Below are 23133 nucleotides of genomic sequence, written 5' to 3'. Positions count from 1 at the left end.
CTCACGTGCCTTTGACCTGGCTGCTTCACTTCTAGCGGTCTACCGAGAGATACAGGCGCTCAAAGACGCACATTGACGGCCCACACAGCTTCATTTATGCCTGCTGCGGTGAAAAGGGGGTGCCTAAGTGTCCATCAGGCGCGTTACATACTGTGAAAGCCTCGGTCATCTCTGTGCCTCGAGAGGGGATCCCGTCCACGACATAAGCCAAGTGAAATCAAAGGAGTGTTACAAACAGCACTTATCCTGTGACTTCATTCAAAACAGCCTGGAGAGTGTGCGCCAACAGCGCACTGTAGTACGGCAGTGGGGTGGGGTGGGGGGGGGGCGGGAACTAGACAGGACTTTCATTTTCTCTTCTAAACCCATCTGGAAAGACAGAGGCCAGCAGGGAGTTTTCACCGCCCAGAGGAGCGGCTGACCCTTAGGAAAGCCCGGTCTTTGTTCATAGAACTGGTTATTTTATGGAGCACCTGCTGGATGCGGGACCACCCGCTGGGGCCTGGGAAGCATTTTCGGCAGAGATAGGGAAGGGGCTGCTCACGCCGCGGGAAGCGCGGACCCCCACCCCGCGAAGTAGCTGCAGGTGGCAGCTGCCCTCGGCCTAGACCTAGACCCTGAGATCGGCCAGTGCGAGCTCAGTGACCGGTACAAGGCACATCAGTCACTCTGTCCCCACCTCCAGCCATTTCTTTCCTGGCACCTACTATGCTTTAGGCGCCTGAATAGTTTACTAAATCTTACCAAAGCCCCGCAAGGGAGCAATTTTTATCCCAGTTATATGAAGAGGGGGCTCAGAAAGGTCACTGGAATAGGCATTACCGTGTCGGTTTCGTGAGCCACGCTGCCTCAAGATCCTATCAGCTGTCACTCCTGGGATAAGGTCCAATTTGGAGTGTGGGCTCTGAAATCAGACCCGGGCCCAATGTCGAATCCATCTTCTTAGTGTGATTGTGGGCAGGTTAGTGATCCCTTCTCTGACCCGGGCTAGGATCAGCTATTTATAGGGGTGCCGTGAGGATTATATGGGGCAATGCCTATAAAGGACGAGCATGAGCTAGGCACTGTGCTAAGCGCTTTTACGGGCATGGCCCTAATGAGTTGGCCCATTTCTCAGATGAGGAAACTGAGGCTCGCAGGGCGAGAAATCTCGTCCTAGGCCTCAAGCTGGCAGAGGCGGAGGTGGCCTGCACCCCTGCGAGCCTCAGTTTCCTCGCCCGACCCGCTCCCCAAGGCGCCCCGCCCCTGCTGATGCTCCGCCCCGTCCCGTCCAGGTCCCGCCCTTGGACCGCCGAGTGCCGGGAGTCGCCGCACAGTCCCGCGCGCCTCAGCCAATCGGCCGCGGGCGGTGTCGGGTGCCTTCAACCTCGCCCGCTGTCCTCCCGCCCGGCGTTCGCTCGCTGCCTCGCTCACTCCGCCGCCGCTGCTGCTGCTGTGGCTGTCGCCGCGCCTCTGTCCGCCGACTCGGTAAGGCCGGGCTGAGGCCGCGCGCCGCGGGGTCGGGGAGCTGGCGGGAGCCGGGGGCTGGCTGCGGCGGGGCCCAGGGCCGGGGGCGGACGGGGACTGCAAGGGCCCGGACCGAGGCGGGGGCGGGGGGCCGCCGCCTGTGTCGGGGCGCCGAGGGACAGCGGTTCTTAGAGAGCTCGAAACCGGAGCGGGGCGGGACTCCCCATACCCCGCAGTGGATTGGGTCTAGGGGGTCCGCGTCAGTGTCGGTCCGCATGCGGGCGGGTCCGGTGCGGCTGCGGGAGGGATGCTCAACCCTTCGGACTTAGCAGGACGCCGCCGGGCTGGGGCCAGTAGGGCCACCGGCTCTCTTTCCCTTACCATCTCACCGTCACTTCCCAGGAGTGGGTTGATTGGGTCTCGGGGTCTGCCCGAGGATCGGTCGGCCTTGCGAGCAGGTACTGTATGGGAGCTGGAGGGGCGCTTGACTCTCCGGACTTGGTAGGATGCCCCCGGCCAGGGGCCACCAGGACTGCCGGTTCCCTTTCCCCGGCATCCCACTCCCCTCGCCGAAGTGGATTGGGTCTGGGGATCCGCGGTAGGGCAGTGGAAAGGACGCGACGCCGGGAGGGATGCTCAGTCCTCGGGACTTGGCAGGGCGCCGCGGATCCTTTCTCCGTCTCGCCCCATCCCCTCCCCCTCCGAGAGTGGATTGGGTCTGGGGGGCCCTCCCTTGGTCGCGGGCCGGACCAAGCGGGAGCCAGAGGGATGCTAGGGACTCAGCAGGGCGCCGCCGACCCCCTCCAGGCTCCCGCCCCCGCAGCGCAGCCGTGGGGACACGCCCTTGGCGCTGGGACTCCAGGCGGGGTCCGAGCGCCCTAGGTGGATGCGAATGGAGGCGCCGGGCCTGGGTCCCCTCTTGCGAGCGTCCTCCATCCCTCCATGCGGCGCGCGGTCTAGGGCAGGTGGGCGAGGAGAGCCTGCCCAAGGTCGCGCCGGGCCGGGGAGCTTGCCTTGCAGGGGGTGGGAGGGTGTGGGCGCTTCACGTGACCAGGCCTGGGCGAACTTGGCCTGCGAGCCCGGACGGCACGGTCAGGGCGGTAGAGCAGCCCGGGCTCCGGGGCCCCTATTCTGGCAGCCCCTAACCCCAACTCCCTGGGCGAGCAGACAGTTCCTTTCGTTTTGGAAAGGCTGTGGATCAGTGTGTTTATAGTGTAAATCGGTGGTTGACTCACGTTAAAGCCGAACGGAACAAAGATGATCTTACTTTTTTAACTCCAAGAGTTAAAAATCTCGAGAAATCAGGTTGAATACAGAACAACTTAATATTCCCAACTCGGAACTGCTTTCGGTTTCCTCTGTGCTCCATGTGATATTAAAATATTGAAGGGCAGATTTTAGTAGGAAACTGGTGACTTTGTAAGTCACCAAATAAAATCAGTTTAACCTTTTGAAAAGTGTATTTTGTTACACCATTTTCTCACACAGGCTTCCGGTTTCTGGTCATTCCAGATATTCCAGCATGCTTATTTCCTTCTAAACCACAAACCAAATGAATAAAAAATGGCCGAACACACTGGTCTTTTTATTTTTTTATGCCAGTAAGCATCACCCCCCTTTCCAAATTATTTAAGGTGACTCAGTGAGTGTGGCATAAATGAGAACATTAATGCTGATGATAATGCTTATCGTTGAGGCGAGGGAGTGTTTACTTGTAAGTGATAGGAGCTGAATGCGAAATTCTTGGCGGAGTTTGGGGTGGTTCTGCCCCTGCGTGTCCGGGGGCTCCTTTTCGTATGTAAATGAACGGTTTCCTTCCAAAGATGTGTGGCTAGACCTGATCTTGCACACTGAACTCCATGTGAACAGCTGTTGGAATCAGAAAAAGAGCCATCTTAAGGAGTGCACATACTTTGTATCAAGAGTGGCCGAAATTGGCGTCATGCACAGGCCGAAATAACCTTTCGAGTTTGTACTGAAAACAAGCGGCCTAACCCAGAGGTGAAGGGAAGAAACCTGGCGTCGCTGCCGCCCGCCCTTGGCCCCGGCCCCAGCCCCCGTGGTCACCGAGCGGTCAAGCCTGGGTCTCCGGGGAGTCCTGGGGCGAGGGCCCGGGCTTACGCAACCCTGGCCCCGCGTGTCCATTCATGGAAGCACAGTTAATTGTTCCTTGGGCTGCGCGGTGAGCCCCTTCCGGAGGCGCTCTGGGCTCGCTGGGCGCGGGGCAGCGTTTCTGGTGTGGGTTGTCTTCGGGCACACCAAGCTCTTAACTGTCCCCAAAGTTGACCATGCGGGGCTCGGCCTTCCCACCCAGCAGCGCTGCATTTCGCCCGCTGTCGCCGGGGTGGCAGCGCCGCCGACGCGCGCCAGCTCGCTCCGGAAGGTGTCTCCGGGCCAGGCCGGTGGAACAGGATCTGAGCGCCCGGGGCGCGCCAGGCCGGGGGCGGGGCTCGCGGTAACCTTTCCCCTACTTTTCTCAGCCGTCACGTGACGCCCGGGGGGGGGGGGAGGGGCGGGCCGCGCCGACCGCAGCTGCTGGCGTTGCCTGTGAGGACGCGTTCCAAGCGAGCAATTAAAGTTGCAGCCTGGAGTCTAAAGGCGGTGGGAAGGTGGGAGGCGGAAACGCGTACCCGCTCCGGCCCGGGGCTGGTTTTGCGCTTTGATCGGATGCATTTTTTCCTTTGTTGGAAAAAATGTTTAGTCACTCTGCATGGTTATTATTGGCAGACCTGACAGTTCAGTTACCGGTGGAAGCCTGCACTTTGAATTCCGGAAAAATTGCTGCTTTTAAGAATAAAATTGTTGTTCAAGCTGGTGTGTTTCAAGTGTGTTTCGGAGACTCTCCCTCTTATTTAACGAGACCTGTACTTTCTTCGGATGGCTTGAGCCCCTCTTGAGCTTTTCTTGCGAGGACTTTTCTGTTTTAAAAATAAGTACTACAGGCACACGGTGCAAAATGAAGGGGGTGCAGGTGGGAATTCAGCACAAAGCTGGCCTCCTCACCCGGTACCCCTCCCCACTATTAAGTTTCCTTGACAACTGTAGAAATAGTCTAGGCTGTACAGGGCATTAAAAAAAAAATCTGTTACAGACATCTCACAGCTCCATCAACATCAAATCCTACTGCCAAGAAAACAAACCAATGCTTTATAAAATACAGAATTGGGAAGAATTAAGGAAGCAGAGGCCAAACTTTCATGGGTATGTAAGTAAAATAGCTATGAAAATAGCCTTTTTGAGGGGGTTTCCTTTGCATTATATTTGTACACAATTATATTTATAATCTATATAATTATATTTTGAAAGATGTCGCATAAAAATAGGCAATATATGAATAAGTCTACCAACCTTCAACAGTTCATTCTAATGACATGGTAAAAATATGGATAATATAGAGGAAACTCTTAAAAAAATCTGCTACTTAACACAAGGAATATTTTGTGCTTGTTGATTTCTGATATTTTGCTGCCTTTTGTGAACTTCACCTTTTACCCCAAGCAAATATTAGGTGACTGAGAGCCTCAGTTCAGTGGAATGTCCTTTAGTTTTTTGCACGTTGGCTGTTTTTATGTCCAGGAATGTTTAGGGAAGTTAATAATTGAAAGCAATTGTACTGCCGAGTGAGGTGTGCCTCTCCAGGCGTACAGTAGGGTAATGGCCTCTATGGAGGGTTGGAAAATAGGGTAGCTACGCTCAGCTTACGAAGGCTTATCGGCTAATTGTTGGACACTGAGCTCTCTAGGTAAAAAGGAAAGGAATCGTCCATACACTCCATGTGGTGGTTTGCCCACCCAGCCCAGGAACCTGAGGGTCATCCTAGATTCTGCTTCCTAAATGGCTCTTTTTTTTTTTTTTCTTTTCTTTTTTAAATATTTATTTATTTATTTGGCTGTGCTGGGTCTTAGTTGCGGCATGCGGGATCTAGTTCCCTGACAAGTTTGTATTAAAAGCTAGAGTCTGTCATAGAGTGAAGTAAGTCAGAAAGAGAAAAACAAGTACCGAGAGTGAAGTTAGTCAGAAAGAGAAAAACAAGTTAACAAGTATATGCTAACACATATATATGGAATCTAAAAAAAAAAAAAAAAAAAAAAAATGGTTCTGATGAACCTAGGGTCAGGCAGGAATAAAGACGCAGACGTAGAGAACAGACTTGAGGACACGGGGGTGGGAGGGTAAGCTGGGATGAAGTGAGAGAGTGGCATGGACATATATACATTACCAAATGTAAAATAGATAGCTAGTGGGAAGCAGCTGCATCGCACGGGGAGAGATCAGCTCATCAGCTCGGTGCTTTGTGACCACCTAGAGGGGTGGGATAGGGAGGGTGGGAGGGAGATGCAAGAGGGAGGGGATATGGGGATATGTGTATGCATATAGCTGATTCACTTTGTTATACAGCAGAAACTAACACAACATTGTAAAGCAATTATACTCCAATAAAGATGTTAAAAAAAAAAAGCTAACACAAAATAACCTCGCCTTTTAAGAAGTCGTCATATGCTGTAACTCGGACTTTGCTTTTTATGAAATAATACTTCATTTATAAGATTATACATGTATCACTGATTTTCCCAAGTGTCGGCCTCTCCGTGCCCTTAAAAAGATTTAATGCACGGAGTTTTGGTTTCTTTCTCCTTTTGCAAGCACACACTGTTGCGCAGAGTGAAGTACAGTAATGCTGCTGAAAGTTAAATGTCAAAGACGTTGGGCTGGGGTATCAAACACAGTGGGAAGAGGAAGGATGGAAATCCACATTCTTGGAGGACTGCTGCTGGCCTGTGGCTGCAGTTGGGAAGGTACAGAGTATGTTCCTGCATTGGAGACCTAACGTGAGTTACGGGTAATGTGCGTACTTTATTTGACAGGAAGCAGATCTTATGAATGGCGATGACATGTGCTCTCGCCCCCCCCCCCCCCCACTCACACACACACACACACGTCTAAGTGGCAGACCTGGAATTTGAACCCAGATCTGTGTTCTCCAAAACGTGTGCCGCCTCCCTCTGACAGGCTGCTTCCCAGACCACTGTGCAGGCAGAGGGCCTGGGTGTCGGCACCTCCCCCAGCCCAGGGCCCACTGGATGTGACATTGAATCAGCTGTGTGTGTTTCTGGGTTTCTACTTCCTCATCTCTAAGGCGGTGCCTCTGACACCTGTCATCCTGTCTCACAGGGGTTTTATGAGGATCCAAAAGAGGCCAGATGTGGCAGTAATTTTTGAGGGTGTGAAATGAATACAGCTTCCAGCAAACAATACCATGCCCGCAGGCAGGGTTTTTTGTTTTGGCTGCATTGGGTCTTCATTGCTGCACGCGGGCTTTTCTCTAGTTGTAGTGAGCGGGGGCTGCTCTTCGTTGCTGTGCGCAGGCTTCTCATTGCGGTGGCTTCTCTTGTTGCGGAGCACGGGCTCTAGGCGTGCAGGCTCAGTAGTTGTGGCTCGCAGGCTTCAGTAGTTGTAGCACGCGGGCTCAGTAGTTGTGGTGCACAGGCTTAGTTGCTCCGCAGCATGTGGGAATCTTCCCGGACCAGGGCTCGAACCCGTGTCCCCTGCATTGGCAGGCAGATTCTTAACCACTGCGCCAGCAGGGAAGCCCCTCAGGCAGGTTTTATGGATACAGCTGCCTTCTGCAGTCCCCAGATTGGAACGTGTGGTTTGACCAGTTCAACTGTACTTCTGGGTGCAAAGGAGAAGCACGTGCGTGGGAAATACGGTGCACCCCCCACAAGGTTTTAGGGACATTTGAGGGAACCACACCCTGGTGGTGAGGAGAGGTTCGGGGACTTCTCTTGGGTGGATGCATGCCTCTCCCAGCCGTCCTCGCTCAGGCCATTGTCCTGATGTTGGCCAGGCTGGAGGGGGTCCTTCTGGATGGGCATACAGAGAAAAACACCTGAAGAGGTAGTGCAGATAATTGGGTTAGACAATTATCTTGGCAGGTTAGGCCTGCCAAGACATTCTGTATTTTCTTTCTTTTTTTTTTTTTTGGCCGCCTAGCACAGCCTGCGGCATCTTAATTCCGGATCACGGATTGAACCTGCGCCCCCTGCAGTGAAAGTGTGGAGTCTTAACCGCTGGACCACCAGGGAAGTCCCCAAGACATTCTGTATTTTCTTTATAAAAATGTGACCCTTGGGGCTTCCCTGGTGGCGCAGTGGTTGGGGATCTGCCTGCCAGTGCAGGGGACACGGGTTCGAGCCCTGGTCTGGGAAGATCCCACATGCCGCGGAGCAGCTGGGACCGTGAGCCACAACTACTGAGCCTACGCGTCTGGAGCCTGTGCTCCGCAACAGGAGAGGCCGCGATAGTGAGAGGCCCCGCGCACCGCGATGAAGAGTGGCACCCGCTTGCCGCAAATGGAGAAAGCCCTAGAACAGAAACGAAGACCCAACACAGCCATAAATAAATAAATAAATAAATTTTTTAAAAAAATTAAAAAAAAATGTGACCCTCGATGACCTTTCCCCAATTCTTTTTCTTGGTGAAATCACGTTTCTCTGCATTTTACTGATTAACCATCACTTGTTGATAAGGCACAGTATAAGTCTTACATTTGAATTTGTTTTATTTTTACAGTACCTCGGTAGGCAGAAGCTGTTGTTTTTCGAGAGCCATAGAAAAAGGGAAAATGATTCAGATTTCCCCTATAACCTGCCTTGACTGAGCATCTTTACCCTGTAAATGTGAACGGTTTATTATGATATACTTCACTGCGAGAAATGAACCGTGTGGCCAGTTTAATTAACGCGGCTCTTCAGTGCTCTGTCATCAATTCAAGATGTAGCCATTCATAAATGAAAGTTCCTGCACCTTTCCTGTGCACGAAGCCCTCCCCAAAATTTAAAGTGAGTTCTGAGTCTCATGTTCTTGCTTCTAAGGTGCCTCCGTCAGATTAGGGAAAGAATAATTTGTATTTGTTTGTGTACACACTTGCTGAACAAACACAAGAGCACAATTACAGAGGATCATGTCTCCAAGGAAATAAGGACTGGCCCGTGGTGTGCAGAGAGGTGGGGTGCCCACACTCTAGTGGAGAGGAGCCCTTTTATTTTTTCTTCCCGTTACTGCTAATTTTTGCCTGCATCCAACCTCTCACCCTCATCAGCAGCAAAATGGCAGGAATACTAAATACTAAAGAGCAAAAAGGAACCTGAGAAGACACATGAACCCCTGGGCTGGTGAAACCTTTCCAGAACCTTCCTGGCACTTTCCTTGATGTGCTTCGGGTAGCAGTGCTGAGGTAAACCTGGGTACCACCTTGGTTGTCAAGAATGGCAGGAACATGGTTTCCCCAAGTTGGAGCCAGTCCTGGAGGGCAGAATCAGCTTTGTTTAGCTGAACCCTCCCAGGCGTTGGTCACGAGACCATAGAAGAATATGTGGTAGATGATAAGATAATTGCTCTGCCCCCCGCTAAAGATGATGGTACAGATTCTTTGCCTGCAGTGGCTTCTCTCAGGAGGTTTTCCAGGGGTGCTGGCCCAAGTGTCATCCAGCCTCACTCTGATGAGGGATACAGGCTGTGCTCCCGGAGACCCTGCCTGGTACTCTTGCTGCGCTAAGCTATCGCTTCCTGTGGGTGACCTTTTCTCAGAGGATTTCCAGCTCAGCTGTTTGCCTCTAGATGAGGTGGATTTTAATAGAGGGCAGGGTCCGCTTCTGTGGGCCTGTGAACTGTGCAATTCTAGTGGGAGTACTGGAAATACTGGAACATGGGAATAATTTTAGAGTTGGCACCCGCTGTATTTGTACTTACTGTAGTTTTACTGCTGGTTGCAATCACATCATTTTGGTTACGACAGAGTGACTTAATTTTATATCTGTGTTGTAACGTTAGGAATCTTAAGTAGAACTTTGTGTGGAGTACTTACCAGCTAACTTGGTAGGTAAGAACATGAGTTTTGGAGTTGGACCTGGGTCTGATTCCCAGCTCTGCTGTTTGCTAGCTGTAACCTTGGGCAAGTTTCTTGACATCCAAGCCTCGGTCTTCTCATTTGTAAATGGGAATAGCAATAGTACCCATTTCCTAGGGTTCCAGTCAGAATTAAATGGGTTAACGCAGGTAAAATACGGATCACATTGTCTGGCATATGCCAAAGACTTTGGTAGAAAGAATATTTTGTATCTTCATTGTTAAAAGCACAAAAATTAATCTGTATGCCTTATCTATTTATCTACTACCTACCTCTCTCCTTATCTGTTAATTTCAAGACTGTTTTGAAAGGCTTCTGACAACACATAATTTATTATATATTATATTATTATATGCTCTAAAGACCGTTTTCTTGGAAACCTGCTGTCACATGGCAAGTTTTTATTGTTTTATATTATAGAGGTGATTTTCACACCTCAATTTTCCCCAGGCCTGTTTTGAAGTCTGGCCCTGCACTTGCCATTGGGTGACCTTTCACCTCCTTTCCTGCTGCCTGTTGCAGAACCTGGGGGTGGGGGTGGAGGACGACGGCTCTGAAGGAGGCCAGATGCCCTTGAGGGAAACAGGATGTCTTAGGATGACTTTCTAAAAATTAATTAATTAATTTATTTATTTATTTATTTATTTTTGGCAGCATTGGGTCTTAGTTGTTGCCTGCGGGCTTTCTCCAGTTGCGGCGAGCGGGGGCTACTACTCTTCGTTGAAGTGCGCGGGCTTCTCATTGCGGTGGCTTCTCGTTGCGCAGAGCACGGGCTCTTGGCACGTGGGCTCAGGAGTTGTGGCGCAGGGGCTTAGTTGCTCCGCGGCATGTGGGATCTTCCCCGACCAGGGCTCGAACCCATGTCCCCTGCATTGGCAGGTGGATTCTTAACCACTGTGCCACCAGGGAAGCCCCGGCAGGCGGATTCTTAACCACTGCGCCACCAGGGAAGTCCTTATGGATGACTTCTTGATTACATGACCAGTGTTACGATTTGCAGGCCACTGACCTCTGAGGTTAAAGGCTTTTGTTAAAAGGAATTGGTTGTGGAGAAAGATGGCAAAGTGAACACATTTGACAAACAAAGTACAGACCAATTTATTGGCCAGGGAGTTAGGGGGTGGCATTGGGCTGTTAAAATGAAGGTAGTCTCACCAAAATTGAATGAGACGTTGCAGCATTTCCCCCCCCAGATTGTTCACTTGACACATTCACTGTTGGAGAACTGTCTGTGGGCTCATGGTTTGTTCAGAGAATTCAACAAGGATTCGTGTCCTGGGGAGCTTTACAGCTTATGTTGGGAGATTAAACGAATAACTGACAGGTGAAAGTCATTGGCCAGCAAGTGCAGCTGAAATTGCTAAATGTAACTGATAGAATTCCTGTGTTTCCGGAATGTGCATTCCAAGGCAGGCACCTGGGAGAGGGGAGCTGTAAGCTAGGTGTGAAGCAGAAAAAGGGAAATCGAAAAAGGTCAGAAGGCATCCCAGCTATGAGTCGGAGTTCACAGGCCACAGGGCATGACCAGTGTGCCTGGCCAAAGAGGAGGTGACCAGGAGACTGAGCTTGGGAGGGCCTCGGGAATAGCGGCGTAATTCGAGACCAGAAGTGTGAATTTTTAAAATTGCAATAAATAGGTCATCATTCTCAACCGGAGTGTCTTATTCTGGATCTCGGTGTTTTTCCTGGAGCAGATTAGCATAAGGTGCTTAAGTGCTCTGGCACAGACCTTGGTGACTGTCTCCCTCCTTTAGTGGCCCTCCTGGTTTCTAAGGCGGCACCATCACATGGTTCCCATGTTCAGCTGGGCGGGGGGGTGGTGGGGAGGGCGGGCAGCAGCGCCCAGCTGTGTCCCGGGCCGGGAGGTTTGTGCACGATCACCGTCAGTTGGGGCTCCAGGTGGGCGCTCTCCACCTGATGCGGCCAGAAGTGATTTCTGTCCTCCCCGGGGGAAATAAACGGGTCCCTAGCCCCACGGCCGACACGCACACAGAGAGGGCTTTGTTTTCAGCATGTTGGATCAATTTCTGGATGTCTCCCCGCAGCTGGGGGGTTGCTGCCACCAGCGGCCACCTCCAGTTTACCCCCGAGCTGGTCTGGCGGAGCATGGCAGGAGGTGGCCTCACATCAATAACAGTCCCCAAGGGGCCTTCTCCCATCACCTGGCCAGACCTTCAGCGGGGAGGAGCAGCCAGCCTGCGCTCCCAGAAGGTTCTTCCACTGTCCCCCTGTTCTCTCCAGTTCAGAATTCTTGTCCAAGGGCCTCCGGTAGTTGCCCAATGATGATTTGCAAGAACAACCGAGTGCAGAAGTGGAGACAGTTCATGTGTTTTCTTCTCCAGCCTCCCGAGAATCCGGGGCACAGGTGCACGTTCTGTGGGTGGGTCCCTGGGGAAGCCGCGTCTCTCCACCCAGGTGGAGTGGTACTGGGGGAGAGGGGCAGCATGCCTTCCCAGAACAGCAGGTTCTGGTGGTGGTCCAGCATGGGGTGAGAGATGGAGGGAGGACCACCCTAGCCCGTTCGTGCCCCGGCATGGCAGGCGGTTGGAGATGTTTCAAGGAGAGAGTTGGCGGGGAGGATGTGGGAGAGATGCAAGATGGGTTTTCAGTTGACTGGTTTTTGGCATCAGTGTAGATGAGCTTGGAGAGAGACTCATGTGCGCAGATACAAGGCAAAGACCTGGGCAGGGCCCTGTGGGTGGCTGAATCCCGGGTGCAGAGGGGCTGGAAGAGGACCCTCAGCAGATGAACTGGTAAAACAGTCTGCGCACCTGGTGACCTTACCTGGGAGGGAGAGGAAGCTGGAGAGGGGGCCGGCACGTGGACACTCAGGGTTTAGCTGCACACCGTGTGTGGGACATGGCAGAGCCCGCGCCAGCCCAGGGAAGCCGGGGAGGGGGTGCCACCTGCTCGCCTGGCCCTTGGGGCCCTGCTGTACCCTTTTTTTTTTCTTAATTTTTTGGCCGTGCCGCGCAGCATGCGGGATCTCAGTTCCCCGACTAGGGATGGAACCCACGCCCCCGGCAGTGGAAGCACGGAGTCTTAACCACTGGACCGCCAGGGAAGTCCCCTAGCGTGCCCTTTGCCTTTATTCTGTAAGGTTGAAGGAATGCAGAGAAGAGGTTGTCCAGGGTAAGTGGCCCGGATCCAGACACAGGCCCCAGCCTGCCAGCTGGCCCCAGGGCCCTTCCTCTCCTGGTGTGTTGAGGTTTGCAGCGGCGCTGACAGTGACAGGACAGCCGTGCCAGTCTGGGCTGGTGCTCCTCGGGGCTCTAGGGATGTGGACCGGGAAGGGAGAGTGGGGGACAGGGCAGTCTCCGGTCCACATGGCAAAGTATTAGTATCTGTTCCTTCCGGGAGGGGATATGTAGGTGTGATTCCTTGCTCTCATGCGTTGGCAATATCTCCTGCTGTAAGACAGAAAACATCCTGCTGTATTAATACAGTAAAGTTCACTGGGGCTCTTTTGCGGTCCTCATCATTCCTGACTTTCCACGAGTTTATTACTGGCATGCCTCCTTGCACCTGGAGCAGGTCTGGCCTCTCCGCCAGCTTCACCTGGAGGTGGTTTGCTCACAGGCAGGTAGGTTTGCCAGCAGTGGGGAGGCCATTCGTCAGCAGTGGCCCTTCAGCTCCGGCACTTTTGCCAACTCTGCGGGGCTGCTGACCTGATTGACTTCAGGGAAATATCCAGAGGAACGGCTTGGCTCTCTGTTGGCAAGGTTCCACCATTCTCATGGTGGTTTTCAAACTCTGGTCTGGAGCCCTCCACCCCTCAGGGCCAAGGGGAGGAAGAAGAGGGTTGAAAGGCTTTATCCACGAACCTTTCCTGTGTGTTTACATTTGAAGAAAAAGGTCCCTATTTTTAGGGATGTTAGGAACCCTCTGGTCGAGCGACCCAGGGGAGATGCTTCATTTCCAGGGGCCGTGGTCAGCCTTTGGGAAATGATGGTAGCTGTGTTCATCAGTTATTCCAGCTGCTGCTTCGGGGCGACTCCAAGGTGGGAGAGGCAGGGCGGTGCGTTCAGGCTGCACCCACACCCACCTGGGTTGGGTGGAAGGTAGGAGCTGGGGGTATGCCCTGCGAGGGTGCCCCAGGGCAGGGGGCGCGGTGACCCCACAGGCAGCCCCGCCCTTCCTTTCTTGTTGTTTCTGTAGGTGTGGTTGGGTGGGTGAGCAGCTATTTCCCTGTTGCGTCTGGGGAGCTTTGAAAGTTGGTCTCTGGGTGTGAGATTTAGCACCGGCTGCAGAGGATACGTGTTTTATTTCCTTACACATATTTTAAGCAATTATTAGAGCAGATGACAAACATACAGAAGAGACACAGGTGGGAATTCCCTGGCGGGCCAGTGGTTAGGACTCTGTGCTTCCACTACAGGGGGCACGGGTTCGATCCCTGATCAGGGAACTAAGATATCCCGCAAGCCATGTGGCACGGCCCCCCCGCCAAAAAGAAAAAAAAAAGGCAGCACAGGCATAAGGATTCTCACTTGGTCACAGCCCAACTTCACCAGTTCTCACATATGGCAATTCCTTCCCCTGTCCATCCTTCCCCCACCTCCAGTGGATTTGAAGCAAATCCCAACATGATAAAAGTGCATTGGTAGTGGCTTCCCTGGTGGTGCAGTGGTTGAGAATCTGCCTGCCAATACAGGGGACACGGGTTCGAGCCCTGGTCTGGGAGGATCCCACATGCCGCGGAGCAACTGGGCCCGTGAGCCACAGCTACTGAGCCTGCACGTCTGGAGCCTGTGCTCCGCAACAAGAGAGGCCACCATAGTGAGAGGCCCGCGCACCGCGATGAAGAGTGGCCCCCGCTCGCCACAACTAGAGAAAGCCCTCGCGCAGAAACGAAGACCCAACACAGCCAAAGCTAAATAAATAAATAAAAATAAAATTTATTTAAAAAAAAAAAAGTGCATTGGTAAATATTTCAGTATGTATCGCCAAAAGATAGCAGCTCTTACCATTCAATTAAAAAATAGTTTTCTAACTTTGATTGTAAAATGTGTGCATGTTACATTTGAAACAGTTGTCTTCAGGCACCTGCAAAAAGTCTCATCCTGATGAGTGATAACGTACAATACACCATATAGTTATATTTCCATGTGTATTGGTGAAGCAATGCATAGAATTTAATCTGAATCACAAATAAATTTGGTGATTTGACATTAAAAAAAGACAGCAGCTCTTTTAGAAAATAACCACCATATCATGTGACACCTAAAAGCATTTAATAGTAATTCTTAAGGTTATGAAGTAACAGTTGTTTAAAGGGGTCCTCAGTGTGAATGGAGAACTAGGGCCACCCTGGGGGAAAGGAGTAATGCATCCACCCGCCCGCCCACCTGAATTACATATCTGAGGAGAGGAGGTTTAGATGCATGAGTGTTAAATAGATAACACTTCTGTTTCATGAGACAGCGGTGTTTTTGTGACAGCTTTATTGTGAGATCATTCACATCCCATACCATCCACCCACCTCAAGCGTACACGTCAGTGATTTTAGTATATTCACACGTGTGTGCAGCTGTGACCCCCATCAATTTTGGGACATTTCATCACCCCCAAAAGAAACCCTCCTCTCCTGAACCCCCACCTCCCCCCGGCCCTAGGCAACCACGACTTTCTGTCTCTGTGGATGTGACTGTTCTGGACATTTCCCGTAGATGGAATCGTACAATACTTGGCCATCTGTGTCTGGCTGCCTTCACTCAGCATCATGTTTTCAAGGTTCACCCGTGCGGTGGTGTGTGTCAACGCTTCATCCCTTTGTATTGCCTGTAAATCGCATCCTGTTGTATGGATAGGGCATATTTTGTGTACCCCGTTCATCAGTGGGAGGATGTTGGGTTGCTTCCACTTTTTGGTTATTATGAATAATGCCACCGTGAACATCATGTACAGGTTTGTGTGCAGACACATGTTTTCATGAGCATGAGCCTAGGAGCAGAATTGCTGGGTCGTGTGGTAACTCCACATTTGACCGTTTGAGGAGCTGCCAGACTTTTCCAAAGGGGCTGTGCCATCTGACATCCCGGCCAGACATGCACAAGGGTTCCGATTTCTCCACATCCTCGCCAGCGCCTGTTATCGCCCGTCCTTTTGATTATGGCCGTCCTGGTGAGTGTGAAGTGGTAGTTTGCTGCAGCTAAGCTCTGCATTGTCCTGGTGGCTGCAGGGGGCAGTATTACAAGGCTAAATGTTTCCAAGTGCGAGGCTGTGGATGCCAAAATCGAGGGTGGAATTTTCACTCGATAGATTTGCAGAGGGAGCTTCTCAAGCCCTTGTCATCCGGTTCACTAACTCCTGCTTCTGGCTCAAATCAGGGGAGGCCGGCTCACGACGGTCATCCTGGCTCCTGCAAAACTAGAAAAACAAATTGTCCACCTGGAGGGCACCTAAGACTCTGCTATTTGGTTTTTAGTCTGAACCAATCAAAACAAGCAAATCACTAGTTAAATTCAGAGTTTTTTCAATAATTTTTAGGGACTTCCCTGGCAGTCCAGTGCTTAAGACTCCGCGCTTGCACTGCAGGGGGCATGGGTTGGATCCTTGGTGGGGGAACTAAGATCCCACATGCCACATGGTGTGACCAAAAAAAAAAATAATAATAATAAAAATAAAATAATTTTTTTTGGAGTACAGTTGATTTACAATGTTGTGTTAGTTTCTGCTGTACAGCAAAGTGAATCAGTTATACATATACATATATCCACTCTTCTAGATTCTTTTCCCATGTAGGTCATTACAGAGTATTGAGTAGAGTTCCCTGTGCTATACAGTATAGGCCCTTATTAATTATCTGTTTTTCAGAGAGTTCTGATAAAGGCCTCCAAAAAAGGAGGCTGTGAATATCCTTGTCTGTCTGCCCCTGCCCGGCAGAGGTTAGCTCCCCGAGCAAACACCGTACACATACCTTTGGAGAGAATTGGCTACAAACACTATATTTAATCTACTGCCATTAATAATCCCTTCCTGTTCTGCACAAAGCCCTTGAAAGATTTTTAAAATCATTGAGGGACTTCCCTGGTAGCACAGTGGTTAAGAATCCGCCTGCCAGTTCAGGGGACACAGGTTCGAGCCCTGGTCCGGGAAGATCCCACATGCCACGGAGCAACTAAGCCCGTGCACCACAACTACTGAGCCTGCGCTTTAGAGCCCGCGAGCCACAACTACTGAGCCCGCGCGCCACAGCTACTGAAGCCCACGCGCCTAGAGCCCGTGCTCCGCAACGAGAAGCCACCGCAATGAGAAGTCCGTGCACCGCAACGAAGAGTAGCCCCCGCTCTCTGCAACTAGAGAAAGTCCACGTGCAGCAACGAAGATCAAACGCAGCCAAAAATAAAAATTAATTAATTTTTAAAAAATCATTGAAAGGGTAGCCAATCACATAATTTTATTTGCTGTGATGCATGCTGTGCAGAATTCTTATCTTTGTAAGACCTGCTTCGTGTTCACCCCAAGGCTTTGATGGGGGGAGGGGTTGAGTTAACCTGCAGGTTCTGGAAGAATCTTAGAGCCACCTTGGGTAGCTTTTCGAGAAATGGATTCCAGCTGTTGGTTTAAAATGTCTTCAACATTTTAAATTTACCTGTAGCGAGCTTTTGCTTAGAGATCGTACTGCTTTCACATGGGGTCTGTCTTCATAATTAGCCAGGCTGTGGACGTTTGCTCAGTGCCAGGTAAGTAATGTGTAATTTTTTTTTTTTTTTTTTTTTTTGCCTACGCCGCACGGCTTGCAGGATCTTAGTTCCCTGACCAGGGATCGAACCCAGGCACTCAGCAGTGAAAGCACAGAGTCCTAACCACTGGACCGCCAGGGAAGTCCCAAATAATGTGTAACTATTCTTGAATGCCGGGCAGATGGCACCAAGCCAAGGTTCCGTGAGTGGGATGCAGTTTCGCCGACTTGCTTATTTCTTTCAAGGTCATCTGAGCAGAGCTCTCGGGTGCCCGTCCCAGCCGCTCCCTCTGCCCCAGCATCCCCACCTGGGTGCCCCGGTCCACCCCGGGGTGAATGCTCCACTCCCAGCCCTCCCTGCGCTGTGGCTCTTCTGCGTGTGGAGGCTCCGTGGCGCCCACACGGTTCAGACCCCAGCCCCAGGGCGCCTCCGAAACCTGTCTGGAGTGGGTCACCCTCCCCGTCCCCCCTGTTCCCACTCTGGGCCACACTCTCCTGGAAGACCACCCCAGCTTCGTACTGGTCTCACTTCCTCACCCCACCTGCCCCTGGCTCCATACAGCAGCCCGAGCGGTCTTCTTTAGAACAGACACAGACGCAGGAACTGACGCCCCTGACTCACAGCCCTTGGATACTTTTCCATTGCCCTCAGCATGAAACCCGACTGCCTCTGGGACTTCCATTTCTGAATTTAGCGCCCACCTTGACCCCAGCCACCCTGCACCTCCAGCCCTTTCACAGGTCTGCCTTCAGGCCTGAAAGTCTTGCCCTCTGGCCGATCCTTCTCCTGGGCTTCCGTGTCACCTGGGAGGTCCCCTCTGTCACTCCCTCTTCTTTCCGCCCCCTGTCTGAGCTGCAGGAGGGCAGGGGGACCTCCATTCTCCCCACGGCTGGCACATAGGAGGCAGTCAGCACACGCTTGTTGAACAAACCAGTGAGTGAAAGTTGAGATCATTTGTCCTGATTTGCTGAAGACTAAGCTAGTTTGACTTTTGTAACTCGGTATCTCTGAAACCACCTTACCCTTGATTTTGACGGGTCCGACGTCTGCCCCCAGTAGGCTTATTACACGGGTAAAAAAAGGAAAAACAGCATGCGATGGGGATACACACACACGCTCACAATTTTGGATTTTTATTCTGGTTTATTCGGGATTTTTAGCTCCTCTTTATCCACATGTGGTTGGTGGCACACGGTTTAGGAGGTGGTGGTGCCATCACCCGCCTTCAGAAGGTGGCAGAGGGGCTGGTGGTGGGGAGGCCAAGAGGGAAGAGGTGAGTCGGGAGCCCGCCAAGGAAGAAGGTGAAGGGAGACCAGATATACCCAGCAGGGGAAATGAAATGCACTTGCCTTTGCCAGGCAGGGAAGCCCGCAGGGAGGGCCAAGCCTGCAGCGGGGGAATGTGATACTGGCTGTTGACCGCAGTTTGATTTCTACAGCCTCTGAGGAGGAAGGCCCAGCCTGTCTTGTCAACAGCCCACCTCCCCCTGAGGGTTCTGTGCGTCTGGTTTTCATGGAGTCCTTTGTGGAGCCTGAAGGGGTTTCTCGGGCAGCAACCCCATGCGCACCAGAGGCCAAGGTGTTTGGTGTTGGTCCCGTTTTCCCACCGTTCATCCCCGAAGATACGGGATCAGGGGCCATTGTGGACGGATTTGTGGACTTTCTGTGCCAGCCTCTAGGCTGGCTGGTGGGCGGGAATGGGATTGGCCTCCCATTTGCAGGGCACGTTGCTAAACCGCCCCGGGCTTCCTGGGTCAGCCGGGTGTAGACTGGGCAGCAGAGTTCTGTGGGATGGCGGGGAGTGGAGGGAGGAGCGAGGGGTTCCGGCTTCTAGACTCTGCTGATCACCCAGCGCCTCCAGGCAGAGGCCGCAGTTGTCTGTATCTCGCTGGACCAGCGGGGGAGGGGTGATGGCTAATCACAGAATCGGGTGTGTTAATGAAAAACTTGAAATCTATCAAATGGGAGGAAAACAGTCAAATTCAGAATGGATTACGCTTCTCTACAAGTTCGGGGTTTTCTAACATCCGGTCAGTGCTCCACCGTGTTACGTTCTCCCCTTGTCTTTCCAGGAGCTTGATAACCATGGCGGAGGCTCACCAAGCCGTGGCCTTTCAGTTCACGGTCACTCCCGACGGAATCGACCTCCGGCTGAGCCACGAGGCCCTCAGGCAGATCTATCTGTCTGGACTTCATTCCTGGAAGAAGAAGTTCATCAGATTCAAGGTTTTCAGACACTTGCTTCAATCTGTACAGTATTCCCTTTATTGAAGTTTCAGTGTGTCAGAGTGGTAGTTGACACATCATGTGTGTTTCCATGGTCCTTAAGGCTTGTGAAACACTTTCCCATGTATTGGCTCGCTGAATTCTTGGAGAAATTCTGTAAGGCAGGTAGGGTGAATCGGGACCCCGTAGGGCAGGCGAGGAAATCAGGACTCGGAGAGGGTAAGTGACCTGCTCGGTAGAAGCAGAATAAAGGCTAGAATCCATGTCTCGGCTCTGAGTCCGGAACCCTCTACACCTTGTAGGAAAAGGATTGTTTTTCAGCTGTGTGAAACTGCAGCGAGTTTAACAGCAGTCTCGCAAATAAAATTGTCCAGCGTTGAAAAAGATGCACGTAAATGCAAATACGGTGAACTACACATGTTCTCAATTCTGTTTACCTGCAAGAGTGGACATTTATTCACTGTTTTTAAGCACGTGTCTTGTTTTTAATTCACTTTATTTTAAAAATCACAAAAGTCATGAACATGCATGTACCCTTCGCTTAAAACTTCCCCAATTTTGCTGTTTAGGGAGACCCTGCTGGGGAAGATCCCCGGGGGGCTCCTTACCTGCTGCCTGTAAGAATAAATCCTTCCTTCTCCCAAAAAAAAGAAAATAAGAATCACAGAAGGACAAATGCATGTTTAAAAAAATTCAAACAAGATGAAAGTGCACCAAAAGTGTCTGCCTCCCTGTTCCCCAGTTTGTGTGTTTGTTTTCCAGTTTTCCCTTCAGAGGGCAGCTCGGAGGTGGGCTGTTGAAAAGGGACTTCCCTGGTGGTGCAGTGGGTAAGACTCCATGCTCCCAATGCAGGGGTCCCAGGTTCGATCCCTGGTCTGGGAACTAGCTCCCACATGCATACCGCAACTAAGAGTTCACATGCCGCAACTAAGGAGCCTGCCTGCCGCAACTAAGGAGCCTGCGAGCCGCAACTAAGACCCGGTGCAACCAAATAAATAAATAAATATTAAAAGAAAAAGAAGAAGGCCCAGGAGCTAGGGTGGATGGGAACAGTGACCAGGGAGACAGTGGGCCGGCCCCTGGGACCTGGCCTGGCTGGACAGGTGTTCCCGGGCTCTGCCGGAGGGGTCTGGGGCCCAGGTACATATGGCCCCGTCACGCTGGTGTCTTGTGGGCGCCAGCAGCATGACTCACCCGAAGTGGAGGAGGGCGCCACCTACAGGGGAAAGTGCCCTTTGCGCTCCTGACCTTGCTGGGATGCCTCCTTTTACCTACAAATGGAGGAAAGTAGAAGCTTGGGTGCCCCGGTGTGGCCGTCGTCTTAACCCAGTGGAGACGTTGTTCCCGGACTTTAAAAACCTTGTGGTACTGCCAAGGAGGCAAAACTAACGTACAAAAACAGACAGTGCACAGCGAGGGTGCATCCTAACCACGTGGTTCCTTAGGGGACCATCTGATGCTCAGAGAAGGGGGGCAAGGCTGGCAGAGCTGCTGCCGGGTCGGGGGGTGTGGTGAGCAGAGACCTTTTATCTAGAAAAGTCCTCCCTCCATTTTTTTTTTTAAGCAAGCTTTTTTATTTATTTATTTATTTATGGCTGTGTTGGGTCTTCGTTTCTGTGCGAGGGCTTTCTCTAGTTGTAGCAAGTGGGGGCCACTCTTCATCGCGGTGCACGGGCCTCTCACTATCGCGGCCTCTCTTGTTGCGGAGCACAAGCTCCAGACGCGCAGGCTCAGTAATTGTGGCTCACGGGGCCAGTTGCTCCGCGGCATGTGGGATCTTCCCAGACCAGGGCTCGAACCCGTGTCCCCTGCATTGGCAGGCAGAGTCTCAACCACTGCGCCACCAGGGAAGCCCCCCTCCATTTTAATTTAACGTATGTATCTGTTTATTTTACAAGAAAGGTTCAGAGAACACCAGAAGGCCCCCCTGCGCCCAACCACTTTGTTTAAAATCTCCTGTGATTCTCCATAATGAGAATAACATGTAGGGATGTGTAAGTCTCTTCTGAGAGAATTCAGATAAAGCTTTGAGAGTTTTTTAATCTATTATCTTAACTATTATCAAATCAATCTTACTAAGATGGCTTCAGTAAGATTTTTTTTAAATTTTTTATTTATTTATTTTTAAAATTTTTACATATTTTGCCTGCGCTGCGTGGCATGTGAGATCTTAGTTGCCCGACCAGGGATCAAACCTGGGCCCCCTGCATTGGAAGTGCAGAGTCTTAACCGCTGGACTGCCAGGGAAGTCCCAAGATTTTTTAATTGGAAGTTTTGAAACATACGCAAAAGTAAAGAGGGTAATAAAGCCACACTGCTCGTTTCCATAGCTGTCAACATTTTGCCAATTTTGGGTCATATGTCTTCCTTCCCCCTCCACTGCTACTTTTTATTTTGAAGGCAGGCTGGGGGAGCTTTGGCTGAAGCACCTTACGGCAAATTCTCGACATGGAGTGGGGTTTCCTGGAAATAACACTGGTTAAACGGTGTCTGATTCAGGAGCAGCAGGAAGGGTAGTTTTGGAGTGGGGGGTTGTCTCCAGGCATCCTGGGTGTAGCATGTTGGGGAGAGGACGTCGTGGTTGGCAAGGTGGCCAGTGTCTTGAGTCAGTCTGGGTGAAGCTCGGGAATCTGTATGTTAAACTAGTGCTTCGGGTGAGTCTAATGTCCTGGGGTCACTCTCGGGGGGAACTGTTTTAGGGGGGGTTTTGGCTCAGAAGTAGAGGAAGGGAAGGAGCTGGACAGACGTTGGAGCAGCTGGGGGCTGGAGGCTCTGGGGAACGTTTCCAGTAGTGATAGTGTGGCCGCTTAGCTGCCCCTGTGTGCAGACCCCCCACCCCTCCACTGCCTGCCAGCTCATGGGCCCCCACCACCAGGAGGGACGTTGCTCATGCCGTGCGTGTCTGTGTTTAGAATGGCATCATCACCGGCGTGTACCCGGCGAGTCCCTCCAGCTGGCTCATCGTGGTTGTGGGCGTGGTATCAACAATGTACACCAAGATCGACCCCTCTTTGGGAATAATTGCAAAAATCAATCGGACCCTTGACAGGACGTAAGTAATCCTTTCAAATCTCCAACGGTCTAGGGAGTTATTGACTTTTTTGTTGCTGACGTTTTTATGTCTTCTCACACATCATGGCTCTTGTGGATTCAGTTTGAGGCTTTTGCTGTGGTTGTCATGTCGGCTTTCTCCCCGTGTCCTGGACTGGTATGAAGGTCCCCTCAGGAGTTGGGGGACCCTTGTGGACCTTTCTCTGGAGACCAGGGACAAGAAGGCCAGCCTTGGTCCTGGGGTACCCGCCAGGACATGTCAGGGCCCAAGGTGGGGGCCAGCAGTGGCAGTCAACTTAGCCTGGCCAGGGGGACCCTCAAGACGAATTTCTGCCCCAGGAGCCGGTTCTGGACAAGGTCTCCTCCCCGCACTGGGGTCCATCCTGGAGTTCTGGGACCCCGGGAACTGACTGCTCTTGGGGGCTCTGGGGAGACCTCAGCCCCTCAGCTCCCTGTCTGATTGGCTTAGAACACCGGGGGGACCCCAACACTCTCTCCTGGTTACTGTAGATTTTTCTAGGAGCTTTTTTAATACCGTGATATTCGGCTAGACGGGGCCTTTGGTTGATATTTTTCTTGCAGGGTACGTGGTGCCTGGGGTCTCATGCCAGAATGTTGGCCGTGCTCTCGAGGGCACTTCTGGAGCCCCTCTTTCTTCCCTCCGGTCCTGGGGGTGGCCCTGGCTCCAGTGTAGCCTCTCCTGCCGCTTGGCCCCTGCGCTGCAGTGACCTCTCTCACTGGGGTCTCTGACATGAAAAAGTGAGGAAATGTTCAGAGGTGCAGATTCCTGCCCAGAGTCACAGAGAGGGGAAGTGGG

At 51.8% G+C, this 23133-nt stretch overlaps 1 protein-coding gene across 3 annotated transcripts in view; it reads left to right on the top strand.

Annotated features, from left to right (window-relative positions):
* Positions 1-1321: 1321 nt before the first annotated feature.
* CPT1A (carnitine palmitoyltransferase 1A) overlaps positions 1322-23133 on the top strand; it is a 65493-nt gene continuing 43681 nt past the window's right edge. The window contains exons 1-3 of one of the 3 annotated variants that reach the window (XM_068554373.1): positions 1322-1467; positions 19112-19265; positions 22178-22317. In XM_068554373.1, the coding sequence (XP_068410474.1) occupies positions 19125-19265; positions 22178-22317 (281 nt within the window). In that variant the 5' untranslated portion in view covers positions 1322-1467; positions 19112-19124. Of the gene's footprint in view, positions 1468-1758; positions 1905-4630; positions 4648-19111; positions 19266-22177; positions 22318-23133 lie in introns of those variants that run through there. The other 2 variants (XM_068554374.1, XM_068554375.1) reach the window with 2 other exon arrangements.

Source organism: Eschrichtius robustus, chromosome 11 (assembly GCF_028021215.1).
Source record: "Eschrichtius robustus isolate mEscRob2 chromosome 11, mEscRob2.pri, whole genome shotgun sequence".
Lineage (NCBI taxonomy): Eukaryota > Metazoa > Chordata > Mammalia > Artiodactyla > Eschrichtiidae > Eschrichtius > Eschrichtius robustus.
The sequence above is the reverse complement of the archived record's forward strand: the minus strand, read 5'-3'. Positions and strand labels throughout refer to the sequence as shown.